The 22,610-nt window shown below is 48.1% G+C and overlaps 1 protein-coding gene across 3 annotated transcripts in view; it reads left to right on the forward strand.

Moving 5' to 3' along the window:
• The window catches only part of MEIKIN (meiotic kinetochore factor), an 836,714-nt gene that overhangs the window by 593,470 nt on the left and 220,634 nt on the right, over positions 1 to 22,610 (forward strand). For 2 of the 3 annotated variants that reach the window (XM_078650675.1, XM_078650676.1), the window contains exon 10: positions 4,816 to 4,977. In XM_078650675.1, the coding sequence (XP_078506801.1) occupies positions 4,816 to 4,977 (162 nt within the window). The remainder of the gene's footprint in view (positions 1 to 4,815; positions 4,978 to 22,610) is intronic. The other variant, XM_078650674.1, reaches the window with a different exon arrangement.

Here is a 22,610-nt window from a genome sequence, read left to right on the forward strand (position 1 = left end):
CAAAGCACCATCGGAAACATAGACCAGTGCGTCAACACAGGCCTGCTTAGACTTATTTGCCAAACTGGGTTTGACTCAGCACGAGGGAAAATCAACCCTTCAACCCACAAAACTGATCACGTTTCTGGGAGCCATACTGGATCCGGAAAGAAACAAGGCATTTCCCTCCAAGGAAAGGCAACTGAGGATCGTGTCTCTCTTCCAAGACTTTATAAAAAGAAAGTGTCTTTCAGCACGCAAGTACAAGTCATTACTGGGCATGATGTCATCTTGTATTCCCCTCGTACCTCACTGCAGGTTAAGGATGCGCCCGTTGCAAGAACAGATCGATCTTCAGTGGCGTCAAGTGGAGGGATCCTTTGAAGACACAATCCAAGTGACACCAGTCATAGTCCAAGCAGCGACATAGTGGAGGCAAAAAGAAAATGTCTCTCAGGGTCTGTCATTTCTTTCCAAACCAGCCCCATTGGTAGTGACTACCGATGCGTCCCTGGAAGGATGGGGAGCTTTTCTTCAATACCTTCAAGTCAGCGGTCGTTGGAGATTGCACGAGCAGCAATTACACATAAATATGCTAGAACTAAGAGCAATCCGCCTCGCATTGCAAGCTTTCCTACCAAGAATAAGGCGCTCGCCAGTGTTGATAAGAACGGACAACACTATGGCAATGCACTACTTAAACAAACAAGGAGGAACAAGATCACTCTCCCTGTCTCAGGAGACCCAGAGAATATGGGAATGGGCGCTACAGCAGGGGATATCCTTGACAGCAGAACATCTCCCGGGAGATCTGAACATCAAAGCGGATACTCTCAGCAGGCTCAAATCGTCCTGCCACGAGTGGGAGCTGGATCAGGGGATTCTGGACAACATTTTTCGAAGATGGGGAACACCAACAGTGGACCTCTTCGCCACAAGAGAGAACAGGAAATGCCGGTTCTTCGCAAGCTGGCTTCCCCAGAAGCGGTCTTGGGGGAATGCATTTTTTCAATGGCACGGTCCAGCGTCTTTGCTTACGTTTTTCCTCCAATTCCTCTCCTGCCCAGAGTGCTTGTGAAGATCAAGAAAGAACCGTGCAGGCTGATCCTGATAGCCCCATGGTGGCCCAGACAACACTGGTTCACAGAACTGCTTCTGTCGGAGGACCTTCCAGTTAGTCTCCGACCAATTCAATCGCTTCTGACAATGTCCCGGGGACAAGTGCTCCATCCGGACCCGGAATCCTTGCGCTTAGCGGCCTTTATCCTGAATACGGTGAATTTCATCATCTGAAGATCTCAGAGGAATGTAAGAGAATCCTCTCCAAGGCTAGGGCGGATAGTACCAACAAAACCTACAGAATGAAATGGAAGAGATTTTGTCTATGGTGTCGGAGTAATAGCATTCACCCTCTAACTGCGGCACCTCATGAAGTTTTCCCATACATCTTGCTTCTAGCCAAGTCCGGATTGGCTCACGCTTCTATTAAGGTGCATTTAGCTGCATTATCCCGCTACATGAGGTCTTCCTCGGGTCCTTCCTTATGGTCTGCAAGGATCATCAAACCGTTTATGAAAGGTCTATTCAGGGTTTTTCCTCCAATAAAAGCACCACCACCGCTTTGGCGTTTGAATATAGTGCTATCTCAGCTAATGAAACAACCCTTTGAACCTATACATAGAGCAGATTTTAAATTCTTATCATGGAAGGTGGTGCTTCTCATCGCTTTGACATCAGCAAGACGGGTAGGAGAGCTACAGGCTCTGACGATTCAAGCTCCTTTTTTGCAGTTTCAAGAAGACAGGATGATTCTTAGAACTAACCCAAAGTTCATTCCTAAAGTACCAACTGACTTTCACTTAAATGAACCGTTAGTATTGAAACGCTTCTTTCCTTAACCAGTGACAGCGGCAGAGAGAGTACTGCATTCACTGGATGTTCAGCGATGTCTCAAATTCTACTTGCAGGAAACTAAAGCTTTTAGCAAGTCCTCACAGCTCTTCGTCGCTTATAGCGCACCCAGGAAGGGTTTTCCTTTGCCAAAACGTGGGATTGCCGGATGGATTTCCAGTGCGATTGTCTACTGTCACCAAGCGGCTGGAAAACCTCTGAATGCACGGGTTCGTGCTCACTCAACGAGGGCAGTGTCCACATCCACTGCGTTGTTTGCAGGAGTGCCGATCAAGGACATATGCAGAGCAGCAACCTGGACATCCATGCATACCTTCACCAGGCACTACTGCTTGGAAGCAACAGCTGAGACAGATCTGGCAGTGGGAGAAGCAGTTCTGAGGAATATCATTATTGACGGTGAGCCTCTTTACATCCCTCCTTCCTTTATTTTTGCTCACAAATGCACATTTTTATTACTTACTGTGTATAAGATTATTCATACTGTTTTGCATGATGTCAGAATGCAGAAGACAAATGTGCTTTGTTATATCACTGCTTGCTATTCTCGTTCAGGCATGTGAATCTATGAAAGCTCCAATACTGGAGTAAGACAACCAGGTATTTACCTATAACTGTAGTTCTCCAGTATTGGAAGCTTTCATAGATTCACATACAACCCACCCTCCTCCCCTGAGAGGCTCACCTTGGATTTGGCACAAAAAGTGTTTTATGCACAAGTGCGTGAAAATCTGAGGGGCAAAAGGTTCTCTCAGGAGGGTTCTAGAAGGTGAGGAGCTCTGATTGGTTCAGAGAAAAGTTTGGTCCTTTTTACATAACGAATGTTATGGCTTGCAAAAGGAAAATGGGCCTAGGCTTTATTTCAGTTTGCTTTACTACTAAGCATAGCTTTGTTATATACCAGAGACTCCCGTCTCGACGACGGGGAATGATTTAGGCATGTGAATCTATGAAAGCTTCCAATACCGGAGAACTACAGTTACAGGTAAGTAACTTGTTTTCTTCTCTCTCTCTGAAATGGCAAAGAGAAAAGGGAAAAGTCGATGCTTAATAGGAGGCTTTCCTGCTGTAGCAGACGCCTGATATCCTCCTCAGTGTTTGGCTGATGACCTGAATTGTTTAGGTTGTTTCTTTTACTGCTGCAGGAAGTACTACTGTGACCACAAACACGTTTGAATCTTGTTTTACAAACCGATAGGGCTTGTTGCAGGACTGCTTTCTATATTTATTTCCTTTTATTCTAAGGCATTTGCCTTCCGGATCTCCAACTTCATGCATTATAGTTCTTCATCCACATAGGAGCCAAATAAAGAAGTCTCATAGAAAAATTGATTTAACTTCTTTACAGGGCTGCTGGCTTTATGCCTGAAAGTCTGAGTGTTTCAATGTCTATTTTGTTGGATCCCACATTACACCTGCTGCTCTCAACAGCAAGCATGTGGAGCTATTCCCGACCTCTGTTGTCCAGGAGCATGAGTGCTTCATTCGGCGGGATCTCTCTCTAAAGCTCTATTTTGGGTAGTCTTTGAGGTGATTAAGCAAACTGTGGTCGAGGAAGCCCCTCTCCATGCCTCTCGGGCATTATAGAAGTGAATTAATGGCATTGTTGCTTGTCTTCAGCATGCTCTTCACCAGGTCTTCCTCTCCTTAAGTGTCATCCCAGACATTTTTCCCCTTTAAGGACATTCCTTGGGATGTTGAGAATCTTGAAGACAAACAATGCAGATGCTGTAGAAGTTTGGCACAAGGTAGAGAATACTGTTAATTAGATCTGTAGCATGGTACATAAGCATTTATCAGGCTGTTAACATTTACGTTAAGAAATGGTGGATCAACATGGCGCGGACAATACAAATATTTCTACTCCTATATACATATTGTAATGCCATATTTCTAAGGAAGTAAGGATTTGCTGTAGATATTTTTTGAGAGTCTTACAAGATTGGGTGTTGTGTGAGAGCAGGCTTGCAGGTGTTGAGCAACGAGATCAATAGGTTTCAACCATTTGGATGCGCTCAAGCAATTAAGGTTGGCTGAGAGTAAATTGCTTTTTTTCTGTAAAGTTTTATTGAACAATTAAATAGATACAGCATTATTTGTGGCAAGGGAGTACAGTGATATAAAATACAGTTGATGGTGCAGGCAGCAGATCATGAACAGCCCCATAGCGATAATTATATGGTACACATACACAGGGACATTGCTGCCAGAACAGTGTCTTAGTGGACAGGCATTCACAGTGGTGTTGGCGATTCTTGTGCCAATAGGCGTGAATGAAGTGAACCTCAAAAATCTTTAGGTATTGATTTAGGGCAAAGTCCCTTTGCATAAATATCTATTTGGTGTCTGCAGTAGATCATATCTTGGATCCAATAACTGTTTTTTGGGCTTGATTGCCTCATCCAGAATATTGCTTCCCATCTCTAGGCGAGTAGGAGGGCCGTTCTGACAGTTGCCTCACTGTATTAGGCACCTGAGCCGTAGCTCTGAGGATTGTCGGCTGCGGGTTCGGTGCCAAAACAATATAAGTCGGCTGAGAGTAAGTTATCTCGTTGAAACATATAAACTCAAGGGGAGGATCATTATGGCTTTCAAAACTGAGGTCAATAATGTTGTTTGGGAAGATTATTGTTTTTTTTTGTGATTGGTTAGTACCTCGTTTAATGTTTCAAACGACTATTTGCTGAAAGTTCACTAGAGAACTGTTAAAAGTAGTCAATCATGCTAGGAGCAAGTGAGGAAATCAGTGTTAAGTAACTGAAATCTGACTGCTGTAGCTGCTGAGTGTTGAGGCTTGAAGTGGATTGAGTTTTCTGGTTGAGGGCTTAGGAGTTGGGGTTTATGGTTTAGTCCTAGTCTTTCAGGAATGTTAATTTTTTAGGATTCACTATATGTGTATTGTAATCTTTTCACATTTTATTCCAGCACAGTAATACTACTAAAACAACGAAACCTCGATGCAAGAAGAAAGTGGCATTTTCACTCCCTGTGGACTACAGAACTCCATCATGCACCAGAGTTGAATGTTCAAATGCCCCCACCAACGCATCTGTATCCGAACCCTCTGAAAATGTCAATATTTATTCGGTATGTGTTGATGAATTTTAAAATTTGTATCTTTTATTTAAGTATTTATACTGCTCTTGGCACAGAGGTAGCAAGGGTTCATATTCTGAGCAGTGTGTTTGGTGAGACATGCTTAAATTGGAAAAGTGGATGCAGTAATCTTAGAGCTGTACAAATATGAGATGTGACATTGATTCTTTATTGGTGTGATTAATAAAAACCAATACAAAAGGATGATCAATATAAAAGGGATAGTTAAAATTGAATAATATAATATATATATATGCAACTCTTATTCCTAAAACCACCATTTGGTGTTTTATAAAATGCAATTAATGTTAGACCTTTAGATGCGCCAAGGCAAACTTTCAGTAGGAGCCAGATTGCGTGGGACCCTCATCCAGATAGTTCCCATGCGGTGCCAAGGTTGACCTGTCCATAAGAGCTCAGCGCGCGTGATAGATGAACTTAGCAAAATTGGGCATATGCTTCACTGTTTCCAGCAAACATAACTGAAGAACAGCCTCATTTGCTGTCCGCATGCCCAGATGGAGAAAAATGGGCCTTAGATGGATTCAGCGGACTGGCAACAGGGCAGGACAGCATAGTAAGATGTGAGCCAGGGATTCATGCTTGTAGTAGCAGAGACGGCACTCCGTAATGGCTGGTCTTACTTCCACTGAAGGGTACAGATATTTTAGAGGTGGGAATGTAGTCTGGCTGCAAGAATCCTGTGTAAGGCTTGCCTCCCCACCGGCTGTGTGAGATGTGGTTTAAGGCCATATGATGTACAAGGGGAGCTTTGGGTCTCATGGAAGCCTCTAGCTGTCAGAGCTTCGATGTCCAATATTCAAGAGCATGATCTTACTTGCTTTTTTATTGATTTTTTAATGGTGGTATACCTAATTATATTGGTATCCCAATTCTCTATAGATAGTTTCAAGAGTTCTTTGGCTTAGGCAATACCAGTTGACCACGGGTTGCCCGTTTTTTTGGAATATTTTGTTTAGAACAGTCTTCATTGAATTCTCTGGAGCCACAGTGGTTAAATAAAAGTATTTTGCCAAACTCTCCAGTTCTTCCAAAGATTGTCTATTAAGGTTGAATTCCAGGCAAATTAAAGTATTCCTAGTGCATGCTGGAAGACAAAATAACTTTTTGTAAGCTGCACAGTGGATCTTTTCGAGGTCCTGCGTAAATTTGCCTGGGAACGCCTGTGTCGCATAATTGAGGGACGGTAATAATTTTGCCCTCAGGACTTGTTGAATGGCCGTAGTTGTTGGCCTTTCTAAAGTGGCATGAAGTTTACAGATGGCATAGGTAACCATTTTTCCTTTCTGCTGGAGCTTGTGGCGGTGGGCCTGTGAACGGCATGTTTCACTGAACCAGACTCCGAGATAGTTGTACGATTGTGTACTGTTAAATATTAGTGGGCCAAAACTCCATTTCATAAGTGTCTTTTTTGGATGGCGTCCAAAGATCACTATCTTGGATTTCGTTGGGTTTGCAACCAGCTTATTTTTAACGTTATACTCTGAGAGTGCTGTTAAAGCTTTTTGAAGGCCGACTTTGGCGTGTTCCAAAAGGACCAGGTCGTCTGCATATTGGGAGTCGCTAAAGTGGGTCCATGCAGAGCGCTACCCAAATCTGCTGTTTATAGATTAAAGAGAAACGGGGCAAGGACACAGCCCTGCTTTAACCCGTGATCTGTGATGATTTTTGCTGTAGCAGATTCGCACGAGAGTTTGACTCTTACCCAAGTTTGGGTATACAATGATCTGATGGTTTGTAACAGTTTCGGGCAGATGTTCCAACAGGATAATTTCTTCCATAGGATGTTGCGATATGCCCAGTCGAATGGTACTGTATAGTCGATGAAACAAGCAAAAAGCGTCTGATTGCCATTAGCCATCATTTGGTGTACTAAGTATGATAGGGCAATTATGTTATCTAAGGTGGAACCTCCTGAACGGAACCCGGTCTGGTAGAAAGGGAGCAGATCTTCCTTGCCGACCCAGTCTGCTAGTTCTGTCAGAAGAGTAATTGCATAAGCCTTGCCCTCCATGTCCAATAAGGCGATCATACGGTAGTTCCTAGGGTCCGTGCTTGGCCCTTTTTTGTAAATTGGATGTAGTAGTGATCCCCTCCAGGAATCTGGGACATCCTCGAAAAGCCTACACTCTGCATAAAACTGTGCCAAATTCTCAGCCCAGAAGTGGATGCCCTCCCTGAGGAGGGAGCCAGGCAGGCCATTCGTTCCAGGAGCTCCATTACGGTGTATTTTTTCAGAATAGTTCATATTGCCTGTTTTTCTAAAGGGGTGGCAACGGCCAAAAGATCCATAGGTTCAGTTGTTACTTTGCTTGGTAGTTCCCTGAAATTTGTTATTCTTTCTGTTAGTTTTATCTTCGAGTTGTCGGTGTAGAGGGTTTTTACATGGGCTGTCCAAGTGCTTGCATCAAGTGGGTTCTCTCTGTTAGAGGGCCTATGGATTACCTTGCTTAAATATTGCCAGAATTCTTGGGATTTGCTGGGTGCAAGCAGCTCAAATATCTTCAGCCATTTTGCCTCTGTAAGTTCGTGTTTTATCTGCCAGACCAGTGTTGAGTGGCTCTTTGACACTAGTTATAGTTCATTTTTATATTTAAATTTGTTTTATTGTTTTCAAAGGTAGCAATAAACATTACAGCATGAAAGAGGCACATCAGGCAAAAGAGGCCACTAAAGCAGAGAGGTACACAGTCTGTAAAGCAAATAGATGGCCGATTGTATTTGACATGGCGAAGATTCGGTGCCGGAGTCGCAAATGTCCCTTATAGCGAGGCGATGAAATTGTATAAGTGAAAACCAGAACCAAAACTCCCACCCAGTCCCCCACCCCCCCTCCCATCTCCCACCCCACTCAGTGTGCCATACCAGTGAAACAAACACAGCTACATTCATATAGAAGATAGTGCAATTATCCAAATGGGCTCTAGGGGTCATGTGTGGTTGCCGTGAGTTGTACTATGTGAAGGTATTTAGGGCATGTGACCTTGTTGAATTCTTTGGATAGAAGGGAAAGCAGTGGGAGCCAAACCTTCTGGTAGGCAGCCGTGGAGTGCGTGAGCGTGGCAAGGATACGTTCCATCATCAACTTGGGGCTGTCTTTCAGCCCCAAAACCAGTGGCACAGCTCATATCGCATTTGCAAGTATTCTCAATGTTTTCAATGTTATATACTCCAATAAATTCCAAGTTTTTTCTCTCCATTTTCATTTACACTTTAAACCTTTCTGGTCCACAAGCAGGGACATGCAATTTTCAAAGTTTCTCATGTTTTAAGTGGGCCATCCGAACCTCTTCTTCAAAAAACACGATAAAGGCAAAATTCATCAAGAGCAGTTTATTAGCACCAATGCATTTCGGGCCACTGGGGGCCCTTCGTCAGGGTGTAACTGGAAATAATTAAAAAACATACATTAAAAAACATCCGGTTTGTGTACATAATATATGGTACAAATTTCACTCCGCTAAATGTAACATCTCGTTCCTTCTATGATGTTCTGCTTTGTTACCCCCAATTTTATTGCAACATTGTTCCCTCTTACTTAATAAATAACTGCCCTCCTCTAACCCAATCAACCAAACCTCCCCCACCTTTATCCTCCCTTACTTCCATCTTATTAGTGCAGGCCCTCCAGTTCCGCTCTTTACTCGTCTCCTCCCCCGCTTAACAACCATCAGTCAAGTCTACTCCTTCCCCCACCATCTACGCATTTACCGCTAAATCTTCAGTTCACACATTTCCTGAGCATGAATTCATACTCCGCTTTAACCACACTAGTTAAAACACCCCTCTCCCTCCAACAATCTATCCGATTTAACTTCCGCGTACCTGCTCAGTTTATATTCATCTTCCTCAATTCCTGCACCAAAACGATTAAGCTTTGTGTTACCCGTCCTTCAACTCTTTATACAATCATTCTCCCCTCCCCCTCTACCACGTGACATTCTACACCCGACCAATGTTCATCGATGACACCTTGTCAAAGCACTACAACTCCCATAATGCTTTAAAAATATAATCGAATATACGAAGTTCAAAACTGATGACTTATGTTACAAATCCGTACCACTTTTACATATAAACAATCAACTGTATAATGTCCAAAATTTTCCAGTGTTCGTCTGATTTCCCAGAAACAAATAATAAGCATGCTCAGTGAATTGTGTTGTTCCGCCCTGCTTGGGACAAACGACAATGTTTTTTTTCTCTATTTCAACTCTTCGTTTTATGATGGGTGCTAACCCGTTAGGGCATAAACCATTGAAACATCATGTATAGATGGGAAGCACACCGTTTTTTAAAACCAATTTTCCTCTTGTTTTCAACGTCCAGATCCATTTTTTCCATGTTTTGCGTGCTTTAACACCGGTGACGTGCCTAGCCCAAACGCACGTGTAAACTAAAACATCATCAACTTGGGGCTGTCTTTCAGCCCCAAAACCAGTGGCACAGCTCATATCGATACGTTCCATGCCTAGGGTGAACCATATTGTATGCAACCAACCCGTATGAGTGGGCCTAGTGTTGGAACCCCAGAGGGACAGGATGTGTTGTGTTGCGGCTTGCATGGCGATCCCCATCTGGCGGCCTCTGGGAGATTTTAGGGGGAAGGTGAGTGCGTTAGGTAAGCCTAAAATGGTATAAGCCGAGAATCTAGGAATTTCACTATCAAACGTAAGATCAATATCATCTAAAACTGCCTTCCAGTAGTCCTGGACTTCTCGGCACTCCCAGAGGAGGTGAGTTAAGGTGCCTCTTTCTCCGCAGCCCCTCCAGCATAGCGCGCTACGCGTGGAATTACTTTTGTTGAGCCGGACTGGGGTAAGGTGCCAGTATATAGCTAACTTTGTCGCCGCCTCCCTACCTGCGGTGTTTCGAGTGGTGTGTGAGGCTCTGTAGTACACGAAGCTCCATTCCTTGGGTGATAGGGCCCTCCCTAGTTCTGTCTCCCATCGCTTTTGACCGGCCGGGGGGCGTAAGCATTTTGTAAATCTCAGTGATAAGACGTCTGTCCGTTTCCTTCGTCACAAGCCACTTCTCAAAGGTCGTCATGGGTCTACCAACCAGGGTGACAACGTCTGGATGTGTGAGCCAGTGTCTAAGCTGGAAGTACTGAAATAAGTGGGGGGAGACAACGTCATAACCCTGGACGATATCCGGTAGGGTAAGGAAACCCTGCAGGTCGAAGAAGTGGCCAGCGGAGAGGCGGCTGATGCCGCACCATTGCGGGAATGCATGAGGGGCGTTGCCCAGCGGGAAGTCTGGATTGTCCAGGACAGGAGTAAGCGGAGAGGGGAAGGTGGTAAGCCCTTTTTTGACTGCCACCGCGTTCCAGACTTGCAGAACAGCGCGAGTAATGGGAGACCGCAGGAGGTAACGTGGCCTGTGCTGTCGGGGCAGGAATGGAATTTTCCAGAGAGATGTTCGGGCCATTGCCCTGTCTTGAAACAACCAGCGTTTCTCGGACTCTGGCCTGAACCACTCCACCAGATATCGAAGCTGTGCAGCCTGAAAATATTGGAAGAGGTTGGAGACCCCAAGGCCCCCTTCGTCCGCGCTCCTATATGCTAGTCGTTTGTGTAGGCGGGCTCGTTTGCCCTCCCAGATGAAATGGTGGAAAGCAGCCTGTAATGTCGCGATGGTGCCGGCCGGCGGGAGCACCGGAAGGGTCTGGAAGATGTACAGTATTTTAGGCAGGGCAGACATTTTCACCGCCGTGACACGTCCCAGCAGGGAGAGGGGTTGCTTGGACCAGCGTGCGAGATCGGATCAGCGGAGCTAGCCGCTGGCCAAAAATTTTGTAGAACCCGGCTGAAAAGCCATCGGGTCCCGGGGATTTAAGAGGACGAAGGCGAGAGATAGCAGCGAGTACTTCGTCCAAGCGGATAGGGGCGTCTAGGGCGTCCGCACTGTCCTGAGACAACTCCGTGACCCCTGCCGAGTCCAAATAAGTACGAACATCCTCTGGTGGAACCGAGTCGGCCTTGTATAGAGTGGCATAGAATGTCTTAAATGCCTCTGCCACCTGGGCGGCACCGGTGACCTCCAAGCCAGAGTCGTCCGTAATGCCAGCTATTTTGGAGCGTTGGGTCTTCGCCTTCAGGGCGCTAGCGAGTAAGCGGCCCATTTTATTCCCCCCGTGTAATAAGAGTGACGAAGGCGCAGTGCAGCAAACTCTGCGCGGTCCGTGTCTAAGCTGGCTAATTGGGCTCTGGCGGCTTTCAGTTGTCTCCAGACCCGTGGGGCTCCCGTGCGGCTATGGACCCTTTCTAGTTCAGAGACCTGAGCAGTAAGGTCATCCCTCTTCGCTTTGAGGTCCTTGGCCTCAGCCGCCGCAATGGCGATAAATTCGCCGTGAGCCACCGCTTTCAAGGCTCCCCAAAGGGCGGACATCGAGGTCCCGGGGACTTCATTAATAGTCAGATAGTCAGTGAGGCATGCATGGAGTTGCTTGGTGACCTCCGGCCTCTGTAAGAGGGTCTCCCGCAGCCTCCACGCCCCGGGGGGGGGCTGGTGGATTTGGGAACCTGGACTGTCAACTCCACTGCGTCATGATCGGACAATGCCGCCGGGACAATGTTGACACCTCCGAGAGTGGCGAGCAACTCAGAAGAGCCCAAGTAATGGTCCAACCTGGCGTATGTGCGGTGGACGTGGGAGTAAAATGTGAAGTGTGACGTGTTGGGATGGATGGCCCTCCACAGATCCACTAGGCCCCTCTCATGTAACCAATCTTTACCGGCAGCAGTCATGGCACCCGCGTCTGACCCAACCGGTCTACATTTGTGTCCATTACTAAATTGAGGTCTCCCCCAATGAGGAGGAGAGAGGTAGGGGATTGAAGTGACTTGGAAATGGCGTTTTTAAAAAGGTTTCCTGCCCTGAGTTCGGGGCATAAAGAGAGACAATCATGAAGCGTTGGCCCCCCACTAGGAAGGCGTGTGCCAGCAGCCTACCCATAATCTCCCCCATCCTGTCGCCTACGCTGCCGCGGAAACGCTTGGAGACCAAAATAGCCACCCCCGCCTTTTTCGTTTGAAGTGAGGAAAAAAACTGCTGGGGGAAGGCGCGGGAGCGCATCCTATGCTAGTCTTTAGGTAAGAGATGGGTTTCTTGCAATAGACATATGTCCGCCCCTGAGTTCTCTAGGTAGGATATCTCAGCCCGTCGTTTAATCGGGTTGTTCAAGCCCTTCACATTAAGGGTTAGTACCTTTAAGCTAGACTCCATCCCAGAAAGTCAAACCAGCCCTAAGCATAAGAAGCACATTCCCCTGATGGAGCTGACATCGAATCAAGGAGCGTTGCAGTCCCACAGAACCCCCCGGCACACTGAGTCCCTCCCCCTGTCCCACCCGCCATCCCCCACCCCAACAGCACCCCCGCAAACCTCCCCGTGTCCCCCGACCCCCCCCAAGGATCAACCCCTCGCCTCAACTGAGGTCCCTTCCCCATTACCCCGCTCCTCCCCCCCCCCCTCCCCAATATCAACTGGAACCCCAACTTTACCATAGTCCTGGGCCTATCCAAACGTAGTTCAGGCCCACAGAGTCTTCTCCGTGCGGAGTGTGTGGCGATGGCAACCCTATCGCCCCCCCATCCCCCCGACCTGCTCATCCTGAAGCAAATGAACCCCCACATACAGTTGCAGCTAAGACCGGTGCTCCGGGGCACCTTTCGTGTCCTACTGGATCATTCCGCCGTCGCTGTGTCCTTGGCTACTTCCTGGATGGCCGCCGCCTGCTCCTGTGCCATCAGTTGGGGATTCGGTTTCAGGGACCACTTGGGCCCTCTCCGGTTCTTTACTCGCTGCCAGCCATCGTCCGGAGTTCGTGATGGAGACCTGGGTGAGGACCGCTTCCCGGCGCCCTCCCCCTCGGAGTTGTCGTCAAGGGTGATCCCCAAAATTGCACATGTGTCCTGTAGGGATCAGAGTTGCTGTAAGGCCCCATTCCATTTAAATATTATCCGAAATGGGTGACCCCACGAGTACGGAACCCCTTTGTCCCGCAGGAAGGCGGTGACTGGTTTGAAAGTCTTCCTCTTCTGCATAGTTATGGCTGAAAGATCCTGAAACAGCGTCACCGAGTGGCCCCGGTACTGAAGGGATTGTTTCTTACGGGCCGCCAGCAAGATGCGTTCCTTCAGCGGGAAGTCCGGAAGGAATGCTAGGATGTCCGGTGGGGGGGCAGACGCGCGTCTCGCCAGGCCCACCCTGTGCGCCCTGTCAATGCGCACGTCGAAGTCCTCTCCCTCGTCCAAAACGTCCCTGAAGAGGCCCTGCAGGATGAGTGACATGTGTCCCTTCTGTTTTGAGTGGCACGCCCTGGGCCCGTATGTTATTTCTTCGAGACCGATTTTCCAGGACTTCCGCGTGAGCCTGGAGATCTACCTGCTGCTCCTTGAGGCGCACCACTTCCTGCTGCAGTTGCTCTATCTCCTCACCTCTGGACAGGTCGGCCTCCTCCACCGCGGCCACTCGCTCCCCTAGGCCATCCACGTCTCTGCGCAGCTCCCTGAATTCCCCAGCCATATCCTGCTTCAGCGTCTGGAAGTCTTCCCTCAGGGTGTTGAAGAGAGTCTCCAGGAAGGACTTGGTGATGGGGGCACCCTCGTCGTCCGGTCCCGTGGTGATCTTCGGCGGCACCGAGGGCAATGGGCTTTTGTCTCCCTTGAGGGCGCTCTTCCCTAACATGTCCGGAATCGTGCGCCCCGCTCTGCGCTGCCCCGTAGCCATGATGCCCAGGGAGGTTGTCCGCAGGGGGTCTCAAATCCCTCCCCGCCGCGGGGGGGGGGGGGGCAGAACTGAGATGTCGCACCGCAGCACCGGGGCGGGCCAACCAGCGGATCTAGATGTTGGAGTCGATGTAGGCCGCTTTACTCGTCTCTCCGCGCTGGTGCCCAGTGCCAATGTCCACAGCGCAGTGGTAAGTGGTGCCCCACACCAGCGCCACCGGACTCTCAGCCGGGTCCTCCCAAGTCCTCGTGCCCCCACGCACCTGTCCCCGGGGCAGCACCTCGAGTGTCGCCGGTACCAAGTGTCCGCACCGGGCCACGTGTCGCAGTGTAGCTCCTCCAAGCTTGCTCCCGGGTGCTATCTCCAGGTAACAGTCGCTATTAGGAGGGGGCACCGGAGTATCGCGCTGCCAGCGCTGTATTCTCAACAGCAGAGTGTGCGGAGTCTTTGTCGTGCACCCCCCCCTCGCGGCCGCAACACCGGGCCTGCAAGCCGGGGGCTCGGGTGGCGCGCAGCAGGCAGCTCGGTGCGGCTCACGGCCCAGACCAGCTCTCACTCACCGGGCGCTGCTGTTCACTCTGTGTCGCTGCTCGGGCCACCACGCCACACAGGCAAACAGGGTACCCCCGCCTCAGGGGATGGCACCGCTTCGGAGCTGGACCCGGGTCTATGCCCAGAAGCCGGGGGCTTGATTTGCTCGGTGAGCCGGCGTTGATGTGTCCCACTCGCGGTCACCTCCCTCGGCGGTCTGAGAGGCACGAGAGGTCGGACCCTCCCTCACAGCCCCGTTGCCGCTCTCCGACCAGCCGCCACACCGGGGCCTGCTCACCCCCTCTCACAGGACTCACAGTCGCCTCCAACGATCACTGTTCTGCTCGCCCAGCAAAATGGCGGGCCGGACCTCGCCGCGAAGGAAGGCTCGCTCAGGGCGGCTGCGGGATCACTCCGACCCAAGAAACAGCGGAGCCCCCGGTCTAGGCCCAACGGCCGGGGGCTCGATTTGTTCGGCGGGCCGGCGTTGATGCGTCCCACTCGCGGTCGCTTCCTCGGCGGCTGGAGAGTCGCGAGAGGCCAGACCTCTCCTCACAGCCCTGCTGTCGCCTTCCGATCAGCCGCCACACCGGGGCCTGCTCACCCCCGCTCACAGGACTCACAGCCGCCTCCAGCGACGTCCGCTCCGTTCGTCCAGCAAAATGGCGGGCCGGACCTCGCCGCGAAGGAAGGCTCGCTCAGGGCGGCAGCGGGACAACGCCGGCCCAAGAAACAGCGGGGTTCGGCTGTCTGTGTCCCAGGCGTCAAGCGCTCACGTTTTATGGGATGCTTGTAGGGGGTAAAGGCTAATAGACAGTCTGGATAGGGGACTCAGGCCGGGAGCCTCACTCAGCAACGTCCGTCCCGGTCGCCATCTTGGCAGTTATAGTTCATTTTTGGCAGACTCTGATCTATTTGCTCGATAGGCCCTGCGTTTAGAATCCAATTGTCTGGAGCATTTCTTAATTGCTGGTTAATGTCCCAATTTATATGTGGAGTTAAGATAGGTTCTATGAATGTCGCTCCCCCAAAGCCGAGATTCCCCTATTCGGCCCTTGTCATTATGGCCTGTCTGCCAGCCGTTCCATGTTAGTTTCCATGAGGCGAACTTATGACTCTGCAGCGGCCCCCATATGATTCTTCTAAGGAGTCTATATAACTCTTCCCCCTTTGTAGCGCCAATACAGCGAAGAGTATAACGTATTTTCGCAGTAATGGACAACTCTATGGTTAGAGCAGCATGGTCACTTTCGTTCCGGGGTTGGACTGCATAATCTAACATATGTTTTTGTAGACTCTCACTTAGTAGAATATAATCTATTGTTGTCTGGTTGTTATAAGTGGGTGCTATCACTGCTGTTGGGTTGACTTTTGTGGTTTGAGAGTGTCGTTACCAGGTTATTGCCCGCATTAGGGCGTTGAATCTTCTGGTGCTCCCATTGCGGTGATTTTCAGGTGCATTTAGCCCTATGCCGTGCATGTTAAAATCACCAAGAATGATGGAATTCATGTCTGCATACTGTAATAGCAGAGTTTCGATCTCATTTAATAGCAGATTGAGTTTATCATTCAAACCCGGCCCATGGCGGTTACAATAGACGTTGATTGAGAGTATTGATATTGGGCAGTCTGTCTTGTTCAAGCCTTTCAAAGTGCCAGCCACAAACATGTCTGATGAATTCTTTATAACTGAAAAGTGTACTTTAAAGGCATGCTTGACGTATAGTGAAATGCCCCCTGACGGTCTCCCGAAAATATTGGCTTTAATTGCGGGTTTGAAATATTCAGCATAGTCCCCTATCTGTGTTGAAGAAATAACCCATGTTTCCTGGGTGCAGATTATGTCTGCTCCTGCAAGAAATGTAATTGCCCCTGGGCTTTGCAAAACTTTATGTATCCCTGCAATGTTCCAGGTCAATATATTGATTGTTCGATTATTCTCAGCGGGGCTACTGTGCTAAACGTGGCCGATGTTTAGGACATATGTGATCTTTGATGGTATCGAATGATTGCCCAATGAGGGTCTAATATTAGTTAGGATTTAAAGCCAGTGGGAGCCAGGACCAATCGTTGGTACTGTTCCCCTTAGTTGAACAGGAGCGATTGCCTCCATCTACATGTTTGGTGATTTGAATTGAATTGTTACTCTGCGTATTGGTTGTGTGCCACCTGTAGAGCCATGTAAAATCGATCCAGTAGCTAGTAAAGTTGGGTGTTTGCCTTTCATCCATTTCTGTGCATTCAGATCTTGTTCTCCCTGTTGAGCGCTTGGCCCTTTATTTTTCAGAATCTCTGTATATTTAGTAACAGGTGGGGGCTTAACTTTTATGACCAAGTTATCCAGTTGCGTTTTGTATCCTTTCAAAACGTCCGCCATGATCTGGTTGGAGAAAGTCTTCTCAGTTGTTTCATTTAATTCGCTCAGCCCTGGACCGGAGAAAGCCACCCCCTCAATATCAGTTGTTTTGATGTTTTCCAGACCCGGAATGTTTTAGCAGAGCTTCAGAAGGTTCCCTTTGTTGAGAATATCCCAACTCACCTGCGAAGTGTATTCAGGATATAACAAAACTTTTGGGTTTTCATGGTCTGTGGCAAGGGCCTGGGGGGGGGGGAGGTGTAAGTAAGTTGGAAAGAACCTTGGTAGTTTCCAAAGGCTCTGTTAAATTCAGAGTTGCGTTTTCACGGAGAGCAGGTCCCCACGGTCCAATTTGTGCTTGAGGTACAGAATTGCGAATCACTCCTGAGGGTGAAAATGCAGTCCGGGGCGGATGGACAGTCATTGAGACTTACTTGGGCCACATTCCTCTCCCGTTGGTCATTGAGTGTGTTTACAAATTGAGGCTCATTATGGGCTATTGGCTGTGTAGCGGCAAGTTTGTTTGTGCTGTCTTGGTGTTGCTCTTCGATCTGTGGAACTGTGTGTTGGTCAAGTGGTCCCTGGGCGCATGGGGTGTTATGGTCGGGGTTTTAATTGAATTCCCGCTTGAGTTACCTAAGAGGCTCTGAGGAGGTATTTCAGTAGTAATTGTTTCATAGATTTGTGCGCCTCTGTTTTGATCAGCAGTGATTGGTGTTTGTATGGGGCCACAGCCATTCTGATTCTCCTTTCTATAATCTTTGTTTTCCTGTTTTTCTGGTACAAGCCAATGCTTGATGGTCCCTTTAGAATGTCTTTTCTGGGGAGGAGCCAAGCCGGCGTTGAAGATGGCCGCCCAGTCCCCCGGCTCCGTGTACCGTCTCCTCCCGAGGGCGCCTTCTGCCTGATATCCTGATTCAAACAGGGCACACACGGGCGCAGGAGCAGCTCCGGTACTCGATGGCGCGTCCCCGAGGTTTGTACCACTTCCACACGGGGAGAAACGGACAGCGGCGTTTGCGGCCCGAGGCAGCTTGAAGACCGGGGACTCGTCTGACTGCAGGACCGGCCATCAATTGAACAACAACGGCCACCAGCTGCAGTGAGGGGCCGGTCGGCTCCGGATTGAATCGGACCGGCCGATTTTCGGATCGCTCGCTCATCTGATTGGGGGCATGAGTTAGAGATCGACCCTTCATGGTTCCCCTGGGTCGTTTGTCCTTTTTTTTTTTGGGAACTTTGCTCGCTTGCCGCCGGGGACCGTGGTGAGACCCGTCCCGCTAATTGCGGGAGAATCCTGAATTTGAGCCCGCCCGCGTTTAATAGCGCGGACTCCCCCGGCGGCTGTGTTTTGGCTACGTCTCCACTGTTTGGGTGCCCTGCTGGTGATACCATGACGCCTGATGCCCTGCTGCGCGTGCCCCGGCCCCGATCTATGATGGTGCTTCCTCGGAACGTAGCGAGGGGAGCAGAGTGCTGCATCCGTGAAACCGAGTCCCGACCTGATTTGCATCCTATGGAGGAAGGGAGCTTGACAAAAAAGGGGGCACGGAGCAGAACTACATCTTGGCGGTCTCCTTGCTGCCCTAGCTGACCTTCGCGATACCTTGGAGCAGGATGCCCGTTCACTGGGTGATAAGCTGGATGATGTTGTCTTTGTGGCGGAACTACTGAGCCCGGGTCGTTCGTGGGCGCACAGTGGTATGCTTCACTTCTTACCCAGACGCGACAATATGGCGCCGGCACTGATATCCTAGAATCCGGTACACGGGCTCTCGAGCCATCTCCAGTTGGTGACATTCGTGATCTAGAACTATCCGTGGGCTCCTGCTTGGAACCGAGCGATGGACTTTCTTTCCACGCCATGCTGTTGGTATCTCTGGTTCTGCTCCAACCACGTTTTAACACTGTGACAATCTTTCCCTGCTCTGCTTTGCCGATTGCGATGTGGCAGTCGTGTTATTGCGTCAGGTTGGGTCCATCACGCTGGCAGGAAGCGGGCTCGGATGAGGTCCGATCGCATCGCAGCACTAAAGAATTGCTGCTGTCTGCGTTTGCTCTGATATTCCTATTCCTTACGATTGCGGATTTGGAGTGCAACAATTTGGTGGGCCATCGTGATATACGCAGGACAGGACAAGGATAAATTATGTTTCCTCCGTCTCGATACTTCCTGCTTGCGGGTTTATGAGGGATGTGTGGCATATTGTCTTATTTGTTGCCATGCTGGGCTGCTCCTGTGCCTAGTGCACTGTTTTATTGTATTGCTTTTAGCGGAGGTGTTTTACGTCCTGTCCGCATACGTTATTTGCAGAGGGAGAGGCCGAGGGACTGTTAGAGGGCTCCCCTCCGTTTTTCATTTCTTTCTTTTCCTTCCCTCGCTTGGGTTCCTCTTTTAGTCTAGGTGGGTGGTAGTTTCTTTTCTCTCTCTTCTAAATCTCGGGTTTCATAAAATGGGCGACAGGCACTCTGCTGAGGGGGAGGCCGTAGCCGGAGGCAGGGGTGCAGGGTGGGGGGTATTCTCTGTTTTTCTTTCCCTTTTTCAGTTTCTAGGGCCTCTTTTTCTCTCTTGCTCTGCTTGGCTTTTTCTTTCCTTTCTTTCTTTTTCTTATCTTTGGGATTCCGAGTAGTAGGTGGCTTACCGGATGTTCTTCTGTCTCAAGCCAGTATGGGGGATGTTATAATAGTTCCTTTTTAGGTACGGCGGGCGTGTGCTGCATTGGGGGGCGTAATGTACTATTTGTTGTCTATCCTGTTTAGTGCGCGTTAGTGCCTGCGCCCCGCCTGCAGTGGTCCCGAATGTGCATATCCTGATTTGTGATGTCCCCTATCTCTGGTGTTACTAGATTGTATGACATCGGATCCTGTTCTATCTCTGAACTTTAAAAAAAAAAAAAAAAACCTCTCTTATCCTGGTACCACTATGGTGCGACAGTATCCTGGGTGTTGATGTGGACTTTAGGAGGTGGGATGTATGTGTTTTGACTTATTGATTTGCATTGACCGTCTCTGTGATAATGGCCGGCTGTGCTCTTGCTGGCCTGCAATTGTATCTGCCTTATGTCACAATAAAGGTTTTAAAAAAAAAAAAATAGAATGTCTTTTCTCGTGTTTTTTTTTTTTTACTTTTTCAGTTTTTTCTTGTTTTTCCTAGATAAAGACAAAGTGCAAAGCACTAGAGAGACAATGGCGAAAAAATTATTCACCCGAAAGGAAGGTGATTTATAACAATGCAAGAAATAAATATCATGCTTCTTGTATGAAAACTAAAGCCTTATATGTGTCTAAAACCATTATGGAAGCGACAAATTGTCAAAAAACCTTGTTTCATATTGTCAAAGAACTGGATGGTGCTCAAACAACTGCAACTGCTCGACCTTTAAATGAGCAATAATGTCAGGATCTCGCCCATTTCTTTATTGGGAAAATTGACAATCTAATCCTAGAAATAAATAGCAATAAGCCTGACACCACTTGTCTTGATGATACGGTAACCACCTTTGTCGCCACAGACACCTTAGAGTGCTGGTCTCCTAATACAATGGATAGCCTAAAGACCATCTTAAATAACATTAAATCAGGATCCCCTATAGATCCAATTCCCATAAATATATTAAAACAATTGGATTCTCCACCTCTGGAGATAATCCTGGATACTTTGAACACCTCCTTGTTACAATCTATTGTTCCCACATTGTGGAAACACGCAATGGTGAACCCTCTATTGAAAAAGCCAACGGCTGATCCAGAAATATTATCTAATTACAGACCCTTTTCACTCCTTCCAGTGTTTTCGAAAATCCTTGAAAGACACGTCCACGCAGTCTTAGTCTATTTTACTGAAAACAATAATCTTCTTCACCCCTCTCAATCCGGATTCCGGTCCGGTTATTCCACTGAAACAGCACTTTTGGGAGTCACAGAAAAGATCCGTAAGCTCCTTGATGAAGGCCAAACAGCTGCCCTCATTTTATTAGACCTCAGTGCGGCCTTTGACACCATCTCGCACAAAAAGCTGTTAAATACACTGGAAAATACTGGTATATATGGGGAAGCACTAAAGTGGATCTGTTCCTTTTTGGAAAACCGTACCTTCCAAATTATGTCAGCCTCAGCATGCTCAAAAAGTTTTATTTCATCTCACGGAGTACCCCCAGGGCTCAATTATGAGCCCTTTGTTTTTCAATTTATATGTTAAACCTCTAGCAGACATAGCTGACAAAGTAGGTCTCACCCTTATGACCTATGCGGATGATTCACAAATCATCTTTTCTCTTTCTGAATCCAATCCATCGGCTCCCTCACACCTTAAACAAGGTCTTAGTGATATATTCAACTGGATGACCAGCAACCAGTTGAAGCTAAATGGAGACAAGACGGAGGTTCTCGTTCTGGGAAAATACAAAGACCTGTGGAATTCCCTCCACTGGCCCACTCAAATGGGCAATCTTCCTGTGCCGACTTGTCATGTCCGTAACCTTGGGGTTATTGTGGACAGTACTTTGTCAATGAACCAACAAACTGGCAAACTGGTGGTTCTTTGTTTTGCCATTCTGAAATGGCTCAGAAAAATTCTTTGGATGTTGCCCACTACCACCCAAAAAACTGTAGTCAGTGCTCTTATTACATCTCGACTTGACTACGGTAATATCCTCTACCTTGGGTCAAACAAGGCTGTGGTGCGTAGATTGCAGCTAATCCAAAACTCGGCTGCCAGGTTGCTTTGTAGAGTTTCAAAAACGTCCAGTATCTCGGGGCATCTACGGGATCTACATTGGCTCAGGGTGGAGAACCGTATCAAGTTCAAATCCCTGAGCTATATGTTCAGGATAAAAGCTGGTACTGCCCCTAAATATCTGCAAGCGCTAGTACATCCTTGTACACCTGCACGTCACCTACGATCTCAATCCGCAGCCAATTTCTATGTGCCTAGGTTTAAACTTTCCAGAATGGGAGGAAGATCGTTTTCATATCTAGGTCCATCCATCTGGAACTCTCTACCTTCCTACATCCGCGGTTTCGTAAAAACGTCAAAACCTGGTTGTTTAATCAGTAACATCTACGCATGGTTCCTGCACTGCTGTATGTTCCGTCATGGCACTGGGAAACCCTTTTTGGGTAGCTGTGCGCCTTATAAGCTTAACAAATAAAATAAATGAATAAATAAAGGTTGAAGTTCTAAAGATGATGATGTTAGATCATCTGATTTCCAAGGACCATTATCAGTAATGGGGCAAGATTGTGGTTTTGACTGCGAGTTTGGTTTCAAAGCCAAGGTATTAAGGCTCAGTGGGCGTTTGGGGTAGTTACTATCGGTGTGAAGGTTTCCTGCATTTTGTCAAAGCTATCCTGATTATCCTGTGCCCATTGTTGTGGGTCCGGTGTGGACTGCGTATCTCTTGTTCTTATTTTGTTTGTTTGATCTCTCATTAGCCCTGATGGAGCGTACATGGCTTTTATTGTATTTTTTTCTTTGTGTAGTCTTCGTGCTTGGACTCTGAGTTGGTTTGTGGTGAGGGAGGCGTGATGTATTGCTCGTCCACCTGTTGACCTCACACTTAAGGTCCATAACTAGAGTGCTCATTATTTCTGGGAGTTTTTCCAAGGTCTGCAGTATTGGGGAGCACCCACAGTCGTTTGGTTTTATCTTTGCATCTGTGTCTGCCTGGTCTATGCGTTTAGGAAGTTAAAATTTTCCAATTTCAAGTCCACTCCAGAGATCAGACTGGTAACTTCTTGCAGTATGTTTATTTGAGTGTCTAATTTGTCTGTGCGCATTATGGCTGCATTTGCCATTGAAATCAAAGCTTCATTAATCAATGCAAGAGGGTTTTCTATTTTTTGTGGCACGAACCAGTTTCCATTTCCGTTTAAGGCGAGTCGGATAGCCATTAATCATTTGCGCTTAATGGGCTTAGGTCTGGGTCTGGGTCAGAACTCTCTTTTGTTAGAAAGTCCTCGTCTCCAGACTTAATGGGCATAA

This window comes from Lissotriton helveticus, chromosome 7 (genome assembly GCF_964261635.1).
Source record: "Lissotriton helveticus chromosome 7, aLisHel1.1, whole genome shotgun sequence".
Classification (NCBI taxonomy): Eukaryota; Metazoa; Chordata; class Amphibia; order Caudata; family Salamandridae; genus Lissotriton; species Lissotriton helveticus.